Source organism: Triplophysa rosa, linkage group LG1 (assembly GCF_024868665.1).
Source record: "Triplophysa rosa linkage group LG1, Trosa_1v2, whole genome shotgun sequence".
NCBI classification, from domain to species: domain Eukaryota; kingdom Metazoa; phylum Chordata; class Actinopteri; order Cypriniformes; family Nemacheilidae; genus Triplophysa; species Triplophysa rosa.
Genome location: NC_079890.1, coordinates 12,852,353 through 12,869,078, shown reverse-complemented (window position 1 = coordinate 12,869,078; position 16,726 = coordinate 12,852,353). Strand labels below are relative to the sequence as shown.

Sequence of the window (16,726 nt, the reverse complement as noted above, 5' to 3'; positions counted from 1 at the left end):
TTCCAAATGGATTGATGACTTGGCATATTTCAGCCTGCTTTTTCTATTACTGCTGCAAAGTCAACACTATTTTGTATATATACAGTAAACACAAACAAAACACTACATAGAACACCTTTTAACAAAAAACACAAAGGTGAAAGTGGAAATTGTGCATACACTAGGCAGTACGTTGCACTAGGACTGCAAAGGTTGTGAATTTGACTCCCTGGAAGCATGCATACTAGAAAAAACATATAGCTTACCACTGTCGCATGGATAAAAAAGTATCTGCCATATATATATATAAATGTAAATCTTTACGCCACACACTGAAGCTGGAATGTAAAAACAGAGGCTTTCAGAGGCTGTTTTGCTCCTTACATGTGGAAAGTCAGGAGGGGGGTGGTGGTGGTGGTGGTCTTGGGAATGTGAGGAATGTCCATTGTTTTGGCATTGAGTCTCCTTTGTTCTTGTTTCTTAGTGCAGCGGGCAGGATCTTACCGTTAGAACCTCGCTCTGACCTTCATAACTTTCCACTAGAGGCTCGACCAAACCACTTTCTGTTAGATCATAAACACTTGAAGTGCAATTGAGGTTTCTCCCAGAGAGACCAGGCAGCTTTTGATAGATGGTCATTGAAATTGCTTTCCACACTTTCTTTTCCCCCTTGAGAGCAGTGGGGTGTATTGCTTTAAGACCAGCATACGGCCAGTTGGATTCTTACGGAAGATTATAGCGATTGGTTTCTGCTATGTGAATACCACATGGCTTAATGTTCGCATCTGTTAACTTCTTGCTTTTATTTAATGGGAAGTGCCGAGACATGGAAAAAATTGTAATGGTTAAAGGTAATGTAATTTTAAAGGGAAAAGTATTTCTTCTATTACAGTTTAATGTACCGAGACAACTATAAGTAAGCCATTCATAGTTTGACATTGCTGCTTGTCTGCGTATCCAGATGTGTCCTTGTGGAATGAGAAACCTGTTTGGAAACTATCAATATTTCAGCAATTCTGTTTGATGGAACTAGTGTCTCTGAAATGAGAATTCTGTGTATGGATGGTCTATAGTAGATATTTGATCTGAGAACGTAGAAAATTATTCCACCATAAATCCAGAATCACCTACACATGGGTTTCCTGTAAGGACCTACCCTTCCTTTATGTCTGAGCGCACTTACGTGAGTATGTGTGTCTGTGTATGAATATTTCACAGCAAAACATTCACAGTCCAACTATGGCTCAATATGTCAGACTTGGCATGATTCAGGGACAAACGACATCATTTCGAAATAGTTCTTCCACCCCCAACAATACAATACAATTGTTTGCTGAAAATAAACGGTTCTGTCTCATGCTTCCCTGCCCCGCTCCTAAAGCGGCTGTTACAGTCTGTATGTGTAACAGGAAGTTGGAATAGGAACTAGGAGGAACCAGACATCCAGAAATTTCAGAAGCACACTGTTCTCTCTGTGGCAAGATGGGCACCACACCCCTGGTTACAAGGATAACCTCATTATATCAATTCCACACCATTTCAACACCATTTATAATGACAAAATGTAGATTTTTTTAGAACAAACATAGACAACAAACGGCAAAACAGTCCTGTTGAACACAAAAGAAGATATTTTGAAAAATGTAAGAAAGCAGACAGTTCTGGCGCACTTTTGACTACCATAGTCATTTTTCCTTCTATTTTTATCTAGGGTGAACTGCCCCCTTAATGTGTAACTGTAATTCCTAGATACCAACTAAACCATATAACAGTTCACCCAAAATGTAAATTATAAATAATTTATGATCGCTAAATAAGAACTTAAGGCATGTATTAACTCATTAGAGTCGTATAGATTTATGATGCATACGCTTTTTGAAACCTCAAAACCTTGGCCCCAATTCAATGGCGGTACAAACCCAGGAAGAGCCAAGATATTATTTGATAAAACTCAATTGTGTTTAGCTGAAGAAAGGAAGTCATACACACCTGGGATGGCATGGGCTGGGCAAAAAAGTGGGGTCATTTTTTTACTTGATATAAGTACACCGTATAAATGCACATACTATAAAACCAAGAACAATACAAAACTCAAGCTACAAAATCACAAGCTGGAGTCAATAAACAAACACGTGTGAAATCTGCATTCCAGACAGCAGCTGCTGAACAATAGGATGTGCGTGTGTGCAAAACAAAACTATACAGTGCATTTTTGACCACCGCACACCACAAACATCCTTTGAACTAGACAGCTTACCTTCCCATTCACAAAAGAGCAGCTTGAGGACACTACATCTCCATTCATAAACTGAAGGACAGAAGGGAAGAGAGGGACAGGGAGAGAGACAGGTGATGTACACACATGCATAAACAACACATGCTAATCACTGACAGGAAGGTAAAGTAGTGGTGTTCAACAAAACTGTGTGCGCAAAACACACAGAAATACAAACATCTATCGTGCTTCTAACGTAAGTCATATTTTCCTCTGTCTTTAACTGGAGGTGGAAATCTGCCCTGCATGATGCGTGTGACCTTTACTAGCATCCACTCACACATACTTTCATCTATTAGAAAAACTCTTGCACACACAGTCACGCTGAGGTCTTGTCTTCCAGTCATGAACCAGCCAGGAAGAATCTGTTTTCTCTATAGCGCAAACATACAGTACATTTGCAGAAAGCTGCTATAATGTTGCAGAACAGTTGCGACGGGAACGCTGGTAAAGCTGTTTATGAATGGAAGCACATGCTTTAGAACATGGAAAAATACCATACACGTTTTCTAACCAAGCCACTATCTTTGTACATGCACACTTATGTACAAGCTGCACACAAAAGAAAAATATGTAGGCCTACAGTGGTGGTTTATTCACACGCTACCAAACAAGCCGCACTGTTAAATTAGACCCCTTCAGGAGCCTCCAGCAAAGTCCTGCTAGTGTGACTAAGGCTCGAACCCACAAAGAATACAAAACACACATATGTTTTGCCTAGAAAACCACAGTCAGAGAGAAACCACAGGCAGAGTACACACAGAACTTCTGAGCCGATGCCAAAGAAAGGGATGTTAAAGCAAAGAAAAGGAATTTTTCCATCTCTACACCCTTCTTCTCTCTCTCACTTTGAACCCTGTCTTAGCTTCTGCAGAGCTGGTGTTTGGACAGTTCTCCTGTTGGTTTAGAAGTGCACATTTTACGTTTGTACTTTTAAAGACCTAGGGTATGTTTACACAACACCGTTTTTAAGTAAAAACAGTCAATTGTATGCGTTTTGGGCATTCAGTTACATGACAACAACATTCTGGAGGACTGAAAAATGAACTTACAAATTGCATGTTTTTGTAAACAATACTGTTATTGTAAGATACCTCCAAAACCTTTCCATATGCAGTTCAATAGGCAATTTTTTGCTCTTCTATCTTCATTCTTCAGAATGAAGTAATAGTATGTAAAAAGGTTATTGGAGGAGAAGCTTTAAAATGATGTCACAAAGGTCAAAGAATGTAAAGAATAGGGGTGTCACAATATACCGGTATTGGCAAATAACGGTGATATTAAAAACCATGTCTATCAATATTTTGTTAATACTGCACATATAATAATATGATAAAAATAACTCTGCACCCGTTTAAAATTTTGCCTTAAAAACCTTATAAGAGAACTCTCTCCGCCTAAACTCATATTAAGTGTGATTCATTGGCCCAGAAAGAAAAATTAAAGATTAATTTGAATTATAATAAAATAATTTATTACATAATTGTACTAACACAATAAATGTAAATAATAACTATAAATATTATATATAGTCACTGTCCTTCCGAAACATCAGATGTCCAAATTCACTGTTTTTCAGGAAATGGAAAAAACACAAACTAAAAAACACTTAAACGATTAAATACTGTGTTGTCAAAGTTAATAAGCACTTTTTAAATACTTTTTATTGGTTTGATATTTGCAAAACCAAAACTCAGTGAAAAACATAAAGGGTGACAAATAATTATGATTTATGGCAAAAAATAAAAATGCCGAAATATGGAGATACGTGGTTTTAGAAAAACAGCTAAATGATATATAAATAGCAATCATTTTTTGGGCCACAGTAACAGTGTAGTAAAAATCTGATATCGCGACAGCCCTAGTTAAGAACTTACAGAATGATAGAGGTAAAACAATGTTGACAATATGTTGCTGAAAAGAATGAAGACAGGAAGGAGTAGATTATAAAGAGGGAAGTAGGACAGACTAAATAAGTGAGAAAGGAGAGAGAAGATGACAGTGGGAGGAGAGAGGACGTAGACTCGGCTGTCTAATAGCTGCTGATGTAGTAAGGCCTCAACAAACTGGAATGTGCTGGGCTCAGCTGACTAAACAAGTGCAGGGAATCTCCCACCGACTGGACGTCCAGTTCACAATCACACAAAGCACATCAGTTACCCTGTAAAGCCAAGCATTCATAGGCAAACATGATCACCTAGAGCGTGTGCTGGCATTTATAAAATGTGTCTGAAGTTTAGATGCCTCTGGTCTGCACTTCTTCCCGTAGCCACAATGAGGCAGCATCACATGACACTTTGGTGACTGTCAACATGCCTGGAAAGGGAGAATCCCTTGTGGTCAGACTCAGTGTATGAACACTGACCTGGGTGCAGTTTAAACATTACTGCCCTGTAGCTAGAAGTGTTATGGGATCAAGAAATCTGATCCGAGATCAGACTACACCGAGTGAGTCAACAAGGGTGTGGAAGTAAATTTTCTGTCATGGGTGACAAAACTCTCTCGTCTGCCAAGCTCTACAGACGTCATCTCACTTCACGCCAGCTCAAATAAACAACAGACACATAATCAGAGGCTACCGGTGGATTTAGCCACTGTGCAGACACTCTCCCACAGTGTATATCCAGAACACATACTATGATGTGTTACAGTATTTCGGATTCACTATAGTATGCATGTGTTTTTCAGATTGTGGCAGTAAGCGGATAATACTGGTTAAGTGTGTGTGTGTGTGTGTGTGTGTGTGTGTGTGTGTGTGTGTGTGTGTGTGTGTGTGTCTATGCGTTTACAAACCTTCTGACAATGATTTTAAGAATCCTGTAAGAACCTTTGATGAGGATGAGAGCTTCTTGACGGGACCCATAGAGAGCAGAACCATTGATGTTCACCAGTTCATCTCCCACTCGAAGCTTCTTGCACAGTGCTGCTTTTCCTCCCTCTTCTATCTGTAAGAAAGAGAGTTTTGAGGGTAAATATCAGAATCTCTTCATCCGTACACTAAGGTAATGGAACATGACGCAATGAATAGGTTCAACAAATGTAAACATATACGATTAAACGTTATAATATTCAGTATTTCAGTATACAAAATGCAATACACCAATCTAGAGCATTACTTTTCAAACTTGTAGGCTATGGCCCCCCGGTGGGGTGTAGTGCTATTGCAGGGGGGGTGACTTTTTTTAAATTATTCAATAAAAACAGAATTTTGTTGCGAAAAGATTTATTATGTAGCTTCTGTCACAAACTTTTATATCATTTGTAAACTGTATGCACTGTTGTTATAGATTACATACAATGTAAGCTTTATATTACATTTTACCAGATTAAAATCATTGTCATATATATTGTAGAATTTATACAGTAAACTGTAGTATACTGTTAGTATATTGTTGTAATTATACTATAGTGTAATATTCTTTAGTGTAGTACAACTAATATAGTATACTATAATATATATATTTATATTTATTGCTCCCTGAACTCTTTGTAAGTCGCTTTGGATAAAAGCGTCTGCTAAATGACTAAATGTAAATGTATTATATGCTGTCATATTAACTACCGTATCATTGATTTATTGTTAATTAATAAAACTGTAGTGTAGTTTTTACTACATTTACTATAGTAAGGTTCATATGACTGTATATAATTCACATGAAACCCTTAAAACTATGTATATTGGCATTCTATTAATATACTGTATATATATATATATATAATATAACATTGAACAAAGGTTCAAAGATCAACCCCAAAGCCACATAATTCCCATGCACAAAACACCAGTCCACTCAAAACATACACAATCACACTTTCGCTCAGTCACGCACATGTAAATCGCAACCTCCAACATAAACATGCACCTCTCTCAGGCACACACACACACACGTTACAAAGAGTATCATATTCATTTTTCTGTCTCACAGTAGAGCTTAATCTTCTTTACACAAATCTAACAAAACACAGATCTAATGCTGCAAAGCTTTTAAAATGAAGTCACACTATACAGCATAAGGAGTTTGAAGAATTCTTAAAGGGGGGATTGAACAGTGTTTCATGCATTCTGACTTCTTTACAATGTTAAACGTGCTGGCTTCTCATGCTTAACATGGTCAACTTGTCAAAAAACAAGTTGGGTGTATCACGTAGTATTTCTGTGCTCGATACACTCTCCCAAGGTTCGTATAGGTTTCGGAAAGTTTTTTTCGAACATGAAAAACCATTACGTAACAACTTTTCTTAGTCCCTTATTGGGCAATTCTCCCGGAAAAGCACGGCCACGCGTCAACCAGCGAGAGCGGAAGAAAGAGCCTGTGCACAGGTCAACCAGCTAGAGAAAGAGCATGCCCTTTATTGCGCTTCGCATAAGTACAGCTGTGTTTGTTGTTTGTTTACTGCATTTTGGTGAGGAATGTTAAATAAACGGTGGATATAACGCTGGATTTGGAGATCGTTTGACACTGATAGATGGAACGGTCACAGCGCTAAAAGATGCCGGTCATGGACCGCACGCGGTGAGTTAAACTGAGTCATGGGTCAAAGACGTTAAGATGTCCCGATCAAAAGAAATTTATAAAAGTGATTTTGCGTCCATGGAAAGCACATTAAATGTAAGTAAAATGTCTACTTCATGGTTTCAACTAAGTTTTTGGAGGATAAAATGTCAAAATTTGGTTTAAATAATGTTACATTGTCATTCAGTATAACACAATGGGGCGGTTTCCCGGACAGGGCTTAAGCCTACTTCCAGACTAACTGAAATGTTAGAGGCGTCTTAAACGAAAACAACTTACACTGGCATATCTTAAAATATATCAGTGCGATCGTTTTGTCTCAAGAAGCACAGCAGTAAAGTCCTAGTTTAAGATAATCCTTGTTCGGAAAACCGCCCCTATATTTATGTACATATTCAAACAACATGCTTATTCTGACTTGTACATATTAAAATATATAAAAGAATAAGGCTTTGTGTAAACTTGAATGGGGGAAACATATTGTTTGCGTAACTACTGTCCTGTATGGCTTGTGAATGATAGAGAATGTGTCAACACAAACTCTAAATATATAAGTGTGCATTGCTGGAATTTTGTTTTACACTAACAGGGTTTCAATGCTCCATATAGAAAATGTTATTCTGTGGTTACCGCAGTGAGTTTTTGATTGTCATGAAATCTCATTTACATGAGGGACGATCACATTTACATCCAAATGGCACTTGTGTTACATAGAGAGATGTGTTTATTTATTGGCAAGTAGTTTACACCATTATTGTGTTGTTTCATAAAATTCTATATTGATGAAAAGAAAGATGTCAAAAAAGGATATACAAAGCTTTTTCACATTTCCCATTGATTTAATTTCTTTCAAAACCATTGAACTAAAGAAGAAAATAATACGTGACCATTTTGTAACAGGAGAGACCCCGTGTTTCAACACCGAAACTAAATCTTTCTGAAAGATGTTAACACACTTTTAGCATTTGTAGACTCATCCAATGCCAACTGACGGTCTGCATTGCAGTGTAAACTGACGCACATGTGTTGTGTGTGAATGTGGTGAGCATTGCAGGAATATTTGAATGTGGGTTTTGGAGAGATCAAAGGCAGAACGTGTCCAGAAGGACATAATGGTAATATTCATGCTGACTGAATCAAATGCTCAGTAGGGGACAGAGAGTGTCGGGATGTGGGCAGAGTTCAGACAGACCTCGTGACAAGATAAGCAGGCCCAAAGGAAATCTGTCAAAGTGTTTCTTTGCTGAATTTGGGAAGTTCTGCGGGATGGATTTTAACATGGTAGAATGTGTTCAGCAAATAAACGAAATGCTAAACTTTATTAATGACATTTGTTGTATTTCTGCGGAGATCTGTGGAGCTCTGCGGGTGCAGTTCAGCATGTAAGCTGATATCGGTTTTTATACCTATTTGCATGTTTGCTCATTATTTCGTGTAACCTGAAAGCAAGCATCCTCAAAGAACAAAGATGTTCCAGGGACATAATAACAGAATAATATATTAATACTAGTGCTGTCAATCGATTAAAAAAATTAATCGGATTAATCACACATTTTCTGTGATTAATCACGATTAATCACACATAACAATAATATTTTAAAATATACTTTTACATTTGAATAATTTCACATTTAATCTTCAAATTGATGTAGAAACAACATATTTCTTTAACAGCGTCATTTTATGAATGAAAGAAAACATTTTGATATTAGTAATGTAACTGTCTCTATTAAATTGATTATTTTAACATTAATTATAGCCATTCAACAATATAATCGAGAGCCATCATGAAATATACAGAAATTGAAGGAAGTTCTCAAACACTTTACAGTCTTCAATGCTAAATTATAAATTAAATGCAGAAGAATTCTCATTAAAGCTACAAAATCACATTGATTTCTTCTTTTATTTTGTTCTTTGATTAACATTAGTGACAGGAGTCACAGCAGCACGTTTAAGAGCGTGGCCCCTTTAAGAGCTGTCTCAGTACGCAGATCTGACCGTCACCGCACTCCCATTTTCACAACTCTTTGCATTCATTTAAGATTTTATTTTACACTTTGAAGTCTTGCTTAAGAAATTGCTAGACAAAACGGGCTCTCTGACATAATCTTGTATGGTTTTATCCATTCAAGCACGAAAGAGAACTTAACACGGATGCGCTGTCTGACAGAGATTCACCGACGCAGCCTTCAGCCCGTGACTGTTTACACCAGACTGGACCTCGCGTTGCGTTTTGCCGCGTCCCACAGTTTAGAAGCTGTCTATCTTCATTGAACGCGTCAAAGCAACTGTTTCAAATCGCGCTTAAGTGGTTTAAAAGCCTGTACACGAATAAGAGCGTGATTACATAATGTAACGCTAGACAAAAAATGTCAAAACAAACAGATGCTGCGTTAATTGCGTTAAATATTTTTCACACGTTAATTTGAAAAAATTAATCGTATGCGTTAACGCGTTAACATTGACAGCCCTAATTAATACATACAAAAATAATATTCCATTTAAAGACCAAAAGATTTAGATATTATAGTCATTCTAAATGTCTGAAATGTGAAAAGTGATTCATATTATCCATATAACAGGAATTCCCACAAATAAGTTCAAGTCGCAGCAGTGTCTTGTACAGTAAAGCCACAAAAACAAAATTAAAGGAACCAGAAACAAAGGCTGTCCCCAGAAACAAAATTTTCAGTTGCATTCGCACCAGTGTTAGGGCCACTAAAGTGACATAAGCCGGCCGACACTGCTGCATATTGTTTCAAGTCTGGCGGATGTAAATATTGTGTCTCTCCGCTGGTCTTAGTAGTGCTATAAAACGTTAATAAATATGTTGAGTTGAACCAGCATACCGTACCGGAGGCCGCCATATTGTTTCGGCCATACTCACGCGACTGAACAGATAATACGCACGAGTGTGATGTCATCGTTTTCAGAAAGTTCCGCCTTGCCTTTTACACGGAGACGATACTGGCGGCAATTTAAAAAACTTTGAGAGCCGTTTACAAAAGTTTGCGTTTTCAGTCTCCCCAAAACGCATAAAAAGTTTTCAGTTTTCACTTGAAAACGGCGTTGTGTAAACACCCTCTAAAACCAACCCGTGCAAAAGCGGCTTTACTGTGCTATGAAGAAAGCACATAAGCAATGCAATAACACAGTTCAGAGATGCTGACTAAATGCCAGACTGCCCATTTCTTCACTTTTTTCTGAAACAAGGTTTGTATTTTTTCTCATATTCTGCAGTTATGACATGCACGATAGCCAGTTGCATGTAATGGAAACATTATTCAGATGTATGGTCACAATTACAGCTTTACTGGGGACATTGCTCCATCCCATCTGCAACAAACAAGCCTGTTTCTCCACAATCAACAGTCACACTGAGCTCAGATCATGAGAGCTTCATCTCATTTCTGAGAGGCTGCATGTGTTTGTTTGTACATTCGACATTGCTGAATAAATCTTTTTCAACTGACTGGATATGTGTACCATATCAGAGACTCGGTGGATTGAATTTGTCTAAATGAAACCTGTGTATGTTTTCCAGGTGCACCGGTGCTTTAAGGCCAGAGAGAAGTGATGTAGCTTAACCTTCCATTATTTCATAAACTCAAAACAAACACAGCTTGTTTCCACCTTAATATCCAATCTGCCGAACATACTCCATTGGAAAAAGTCCTCAGAACAGGTACAATTTATGGCAGGATATGTAACAGGGTCGCACAAAGAGAACAAATTCACTACACATGTACAGTTGGCGGGCATACCCCAGTGCCCCGTGAGTCCCCGTTCCAATAAAATAAACTCTCACACGCAGTCTTACCTCATGTGCTGCCAAACTGCTCAGAACTTCCACAACTCCCTGTGAGGAAGATGTGAAAAGGGAATTAAGCGCAGAGGGAAGAAGAAGACCAAGCGGTGGCTACGCTTCACCTGCTGTCCTCGGCAGACCTAATTCCTTAAGGGCCCTTATAGCAGATACCCCAGTCCATGATGTAATGGCACATCGCCCTTGGATCCCATTCGTTTATTTGGGGAAGAAGGTCTGTCAGTCTGGACCTCAGTGGACCTCTATACCTCCACCTTCCTCTCTTTCTTTCCTCTCTGCCCACCCAGTAGTCTTATTCCCTCACTTTTCCTTTCTTCTCCCTTGAGCTCATGTTCTCCTTGGAGGCTTGATAAAAATAACTGTAACCACACCTATGTTCCATCAGACCTTATTCCGTGTGTATTTATATGCGCCAGTGTGTTTGCATGTATCCTCGAGCGCTTGTTTGGTTTGGGCACGAGGACCAGTCGTCTTGCTCCCTCCGCGAATAAAGACCTTTATAAAGAGTTAAACGGTTCTACGTGACAAATCCCTTCTTTCTCTCCGTTCCTTTGCTGCGATATTTCTTTAAACTCCCACAGGAACGACCACTCCTTACACGCCAAGCAAGCGAAGAATAAGAATTTCCGTACCCATTCTTCAAATAAGACCTGGTGGAAAATACTCTAGAGGTGGTGAATGTTTGGGGGAAGTTTCTGCTAGCAAGCGCTCCAAACTTTTGTGTTTATAAGAACAACCCAGATGAGGGGTGAGTGCAGCAAACAAACGGCACCATTCTGACTCCATCCCTGTCAATTCTTTCTGACATGAAATAGAATCTAAGTTTTAGCTGCAGGAGGCGAGTAACGCCTCAGATTACAAGAGAGAGGAATTGAAAATTATAAGTCCCGTGATGGGAATAGCTTTAATACAATAACGGCTTTGAGAGGCTATTCATAGTTATGCTGTCAGTGGACCAAAAAATGCAAGCACACACCCAGGCTTTGGGAGCACAGAAGGGAGGGAGAGTGTCTAGTGTCTGCGTCGGACAGCGATGAAGCAAGTACGTCCAAACCTCACCCACTACAATGTTTGCTAATTCCAGCACAAAGCAAATAAAATGACCAAGAATAACACACTAGATACAATCATGAATTGATATTTCAACTTGTCTGAACGAGATACTTGCACATTAAATCATGAAACCAAATGACTAAAATGTACACACATACACTCTTTAAAAACATATATTGTATTAGATCTGACGAATTGACGGGTTTGATCCAGATGCTGAACATAATGTTTGCAATAATGCAATAATGTTTGCAATAATACAACATTTTTCTCCATTTCCAAATCTTCTACTGTACTACTATAAATTGTAAACACATATCCAGAAAAGCAAGCTCTATTATTTAAATCAGTAGTACATCACAAGTGCTAGTCCAAACTTAAATAACACTGAAAAAATTCTTGCAAATCATTTAATATTTCAACTTTCTATCTATCAAATCTTATTATTTGGAGTAGCTGGGAAAAAAACAAAAATTGGGCAAAATTGTCATGCAATGCAGCAAGGGCTACAATAATTTTAATCATGCCAGTAAACAGTGTGATTTTTACCTGCACGTAAACATCAGGAATCAGCCCAGTTCTTGTATTCATCATGACAACCAGACAAGAGTAAAAGTCGATCTGTAGTCAGTATGAGGTCTATATGGCCCACGGGCCTCTGCAGCTGGAAAAGAATGGCCTCCCTGTCTCTCAGTCCCAGCATCAGTCCTGGTCTTCGCGCCGGCGGCATGAGGTCACCCCCCCCCCCCCCCTCGCTCTATAAATAACAGGGTGTGTTTCAGGTCTTTGCCAGCCTGGCTCGCTGCCCACCATTGTGCCACAGCTGGCCAAAAGAAGGGGTTGCCTGAGCTGCCTAGTAACCTGAAGGTTCCAAGCAAGCATTGCCAAACACACAAAGAGCAAAAGAACACGGGGAACACAGTTGCCCGTTTTATAGGAAACATTTGGACACGGAGGAAAAGAACTGCTCCTTGCAAAGTGGTTTTCAAAGTGAAATGCGAGAAAGAGAAAAAACTGAGAACGTTTCATAAAAGCGGAGCAAGTATTTCACATTGACTGACATTAATCTATGAAGGTTCAGCCTTTGAATAAACTCATTTGTAAGGGAACCTGTCATAACATTTTTCACAGGACCTACAATATATGTCAGAAGAAAACCCCCGTTTTTCAGCAGTAATTCACAAGTTTTCCAGCGGGACCTTTAGTGAAGAAATGCCTGAGAGGAGGGTTGTCCAAAAACACTTCTCTAAAACAAGCGCTGCTTTATCAATGCCTGTAATGGTTTCCCCAGTCAGAAAACCACTAACAGAGAGCTGCCAGAAATACGCAGACCAGAATCAGCCTCAGAGTATAAAAGTGACCTGTGTCTGTATGACAGAGAGACATTCATACACTTAACTTTATATTAGTACAGTATATTATGCTGCATGAGGTCGAACTGTGTTCGAGTGTTCCCAAGCATTCATATATGGAACGTCCTTATATCTCTTAACAGTGTATGTATGTGCGTGAGAGAGAGACGGTGCCATGACAATGATTAACACATCCAACATCTGTTCTTCAACCAAGTCTCTCTTTTCTCCTTGTATAAGAATCCAGATAAATACTCTTGACAGGGGTGTAGCAACCCTCCTCCATATTCATGTTGGGCAATAATCGCTATAATTTAAAGGGGTCATATGGCACGAACACGTGCTTTATGTGTCTTTGGTGTGTTTTAAGTTGCCCATGCATGTATTAGACACGTAAAATTGCAAAAATGAAAGTGTCGGAACAAAAGATGCATTCTATCTAAAAGCGAATGCTCACCCAGACCTGCATGAAACGCCTCGTGTAACCACACCCCCACAAATCTACGTCAGTTCATGGTATGATTTGACTAAGACCGCCCAAATGTATATGCAAGTAAGGTGGGCGTACCTGTCAGTACAATTGCGTTGGAACCTGATGGTCCAAATATGGTAAGAGGCGTTACATTTCCGTCACACGCTTGCAGTATTCGACCAATCACTATGCACTGGTTAACTGGCCAGTCATAGCACACCTCGCTTTTCAGAGCGATGAGCTTTGTAAAAAATCTGCGCGTTTCAGAGAGGCGGGGCAAAGGAGAGATACAAACATGCACGGTATAAGGAAAATACAGCGTTTTTGAACCTTAAATCGTGTATACACACTGCATTGCATGTAAAACAAACGATAATATTTGTTTTAGCCGTGTCAATTGACCCCTTTAAGAGAGTTGTTTTACTTGACCAAATTCCAACAAAAGAAATGTATAGCCACACACAAAACAACAATTTTAGGAGTGAGCAAATGTACATGTCAAAAGATTTAATGACAGTAAAGACGAATTAACCAAAGATTTGGTAACACTTTACAATATGGTTGTATTTGTTAATGAGTAAATGCATTAGCTAACATAAACTAACAATGAACAATACTTCAATACATTTATTAATCTAACTTCATGTTATTTTCAGCATTTACTAAACCATTTTAAACGTTAATGTAACTGTTAACATTAGTTAATGCCCCATGAACTAACATGAATAACTGTATTAAAATGAACTAACATTAATAAATCCATGTTCAAAAAAATCTATAAGCTAACTATACAAAAAAACTAAATTGCTCATTGTTAGTTTATGTTAGTTAAAGCATTTACTAATGTTAAGAAAATAATTGAAAAGTGTTACCTGTAATTTGTTAAAAAAAACTGCCATTGTTGATTTGACCCCTGACAAGTCTGTCACTGCACAGCAGGTGATTGGAACCAATAAGTAATTTTGGGTCCTCCCGCGAAAGAATGAAAAGGAAGAAAGTGTGTGGAAAATTGGGAAGTGTGTGAGATGAAGACATTCTAGGCAGATCTAGAAAGTGTGGGGAGCATGGGTTTTTGGCTCGCTTTTGCTCCTGAAGGAAAAAACAACAGGCATCACAGCAACTGGAGCAAGGAAAGGGAATTGAAAGTAAGTCACACGTTTGTGTGGGAATGACTGTGCTCCAAACGCAAAACTAACATTCACACTTAAGTATTTCTGCTAGGGTAATTTTAAAAAGGTCATAGAGAAAAAGGCTTCTACAATGTAATTTCCAATAGACTAAAACTGGGAAAACCCTTATCCTCCTGCGCACTAATATAAAACGAGTGAAAGACCTAAATCTAACAAACAACATGCCATGTATTTATTATCAGGCGTCTTTCCTTTCATGAAACATAATAATGTTTCCCACTGGCTTAGTGCATAGCCAATTGTTCCACTGCATGTGTTCTGTTTATACATATTCAATGTGAAAATTAATACCAAATGCCAAAGTCCACAATGTGATTCAGAACATCCATTCAAAAAACACAAACATACCCTTATACACACATATATACGCACAGACAGAGAGCTATCCCAGGCTTTGTTTTCATTCCACAGCAATGAAAAGCAGTCAGTGTCACTCTGGTAACCCCCCAGTGCACAGAAACCGCCACTGGCCTCAATGAGACGAGTCCTAACAGCTGCCATTCCCTCCTCAAGAAGCTTCCAGGAACCTTAAACTTTTCTTCCTGCTGTTTTCTTTGGCATCTTCACTCTGGGATCATTTATATATACAGCACTTTTCATGCAAGACTGTAAATCAAGGTGTTTTACACATTTTAAGATGAAAATCGAAATGTACGTTTTTTAATTTAAAACTTAAATTCCACAATTCAAACTCCTGCTGCTCTACGCCATCTCTGTTTAAAACATAAAATTGCAGTTTACTCGTACTCGTAATGACACACCGATACCAAAGAAAGACCGATACCTCACGTGACATACATAGAGCCCTATGATTTCCGCAATGCGGAAAACGCGAACGGAATCGAGGAATCCAGGCATTTCCTAATAAGAAATTAGCACTGAACAGCTAACAGCTAACGAAATATTCAGATACTGTTTAAATATGTATTCTGCTTGTTTTGCGTTACCGTGTATGAAAGAGTACTGAACGCATTGCGTGTACTGAACGCATTGTGCTTGTGGAGCTTTTAGCACCAGCGTTTCACTGCACGAGGCCACGAACACATAACAAACACCATTTACGGCGATCCGTCAAAATAAAAGTCCGGTTAACTTGAACAAGTTACAATACACTCACATTTTACCATACCACCCGCCTTAATTTTTTTATAATTTGACCACAGAGTATATTGTTTACTTTAGTAAACTGAAGTAAATGTGCTAGTAAAATTGTGCTACTTATCATAAAAAATAGAACTTAATTAAAAAATAGTACTTAAATTTAAGTAGACCTGAAAACAAAAGAAAAAAGAAAATGTACCAGTAAGATACTGGTTTATTAACATTATTGTACATTATACAGGCATCGGTTATAGGTATCGGCGACTACCAGAAAAAATATCGGTACTTGTACTTGATCTTTAAAAAAATGGTATCGGTGCATCCCTATTCATGGGTTTAAGTGAAATGACGTCAAATTAACATTTCCCACAAAATCTGACCTGGCCGCTGAACTTTTAAATTATTATTATAATCTTACCATTATAAATCGGGGTAAGGTAAGGAGACAGTTAGCATCACTGATCTTTAATGTATTTGCTCAATAACTTATCTCTGTTCATTTTAAATGAAAAAATTACAGATGTCAGCTTTAACTAATATTGTGTTTTGCAATGTTTTTTGTAACATTTACCACTACTTTATAGCCTAAAGAAAGTTAGTGATTTTTTTACAATGATGATTAAGGTATAATCTGTTGACAAAATGTTTATATGCTCTCCTACTTGTAAGTCACTTTGGATAAAAGCGTCTGCCAAATGAATAAATGTAAATGTAAGTACAAAGTTGATACAATACATAAAGACTGACCGTTAGAAAAACAGAGAACATTGAAGAATGGCAATGTATAAAGCAACCAGCATGAGTCGTACAATGTGAATCTTAAAAAATGTACAATTATTAGAAAAAGCTATACTTAAGCCCCGCCCCTAAATCTAACATCACTGGCACGAAAGCAAATCGTACTGCAATGTGCGAATGAGATCGTACAAATTAGCCACCTTGTAAAATTGTTAAGAATTGC

General features: G+C 38.2%; 1 protein-coding gene across 2 annotated transcripts in view; it reads right to left on the bottom strand.

Moving 5' to 3' along the window:
* shroom4 (shroom family member 4) overlaps positions 1 to 16,726 on the bottom strand; it is a 42,936-nt gene that overhangs the window by 18,134 nt on the left and 8,076 nt on the right. The window contains exons 1-2 of one of the 2 annotated variants that reach the window (XM_057342124.1): positions 12,200 to 12,319; positions 5,048 to 5,199 (exon numbers count right to left, since the gene is read on the bottom strand). In XM_057342124.1, coding sequence (XP_057198107.1) covers positions 5,048 to 5,199; positions 12,200 to 12,244 — 197 coding nt within the window. In that variant the 5' untranslated portion in view covers positions 12,245 to 12,319. Of the gene's footprint in view, positions 1 to 5,047; positions 5,200 to 12,199; positions 12,320 to 16,726 lie in introns of those variants that run through there. The other variant, XM_057342115.1, reaches the window with a different exon arrangement.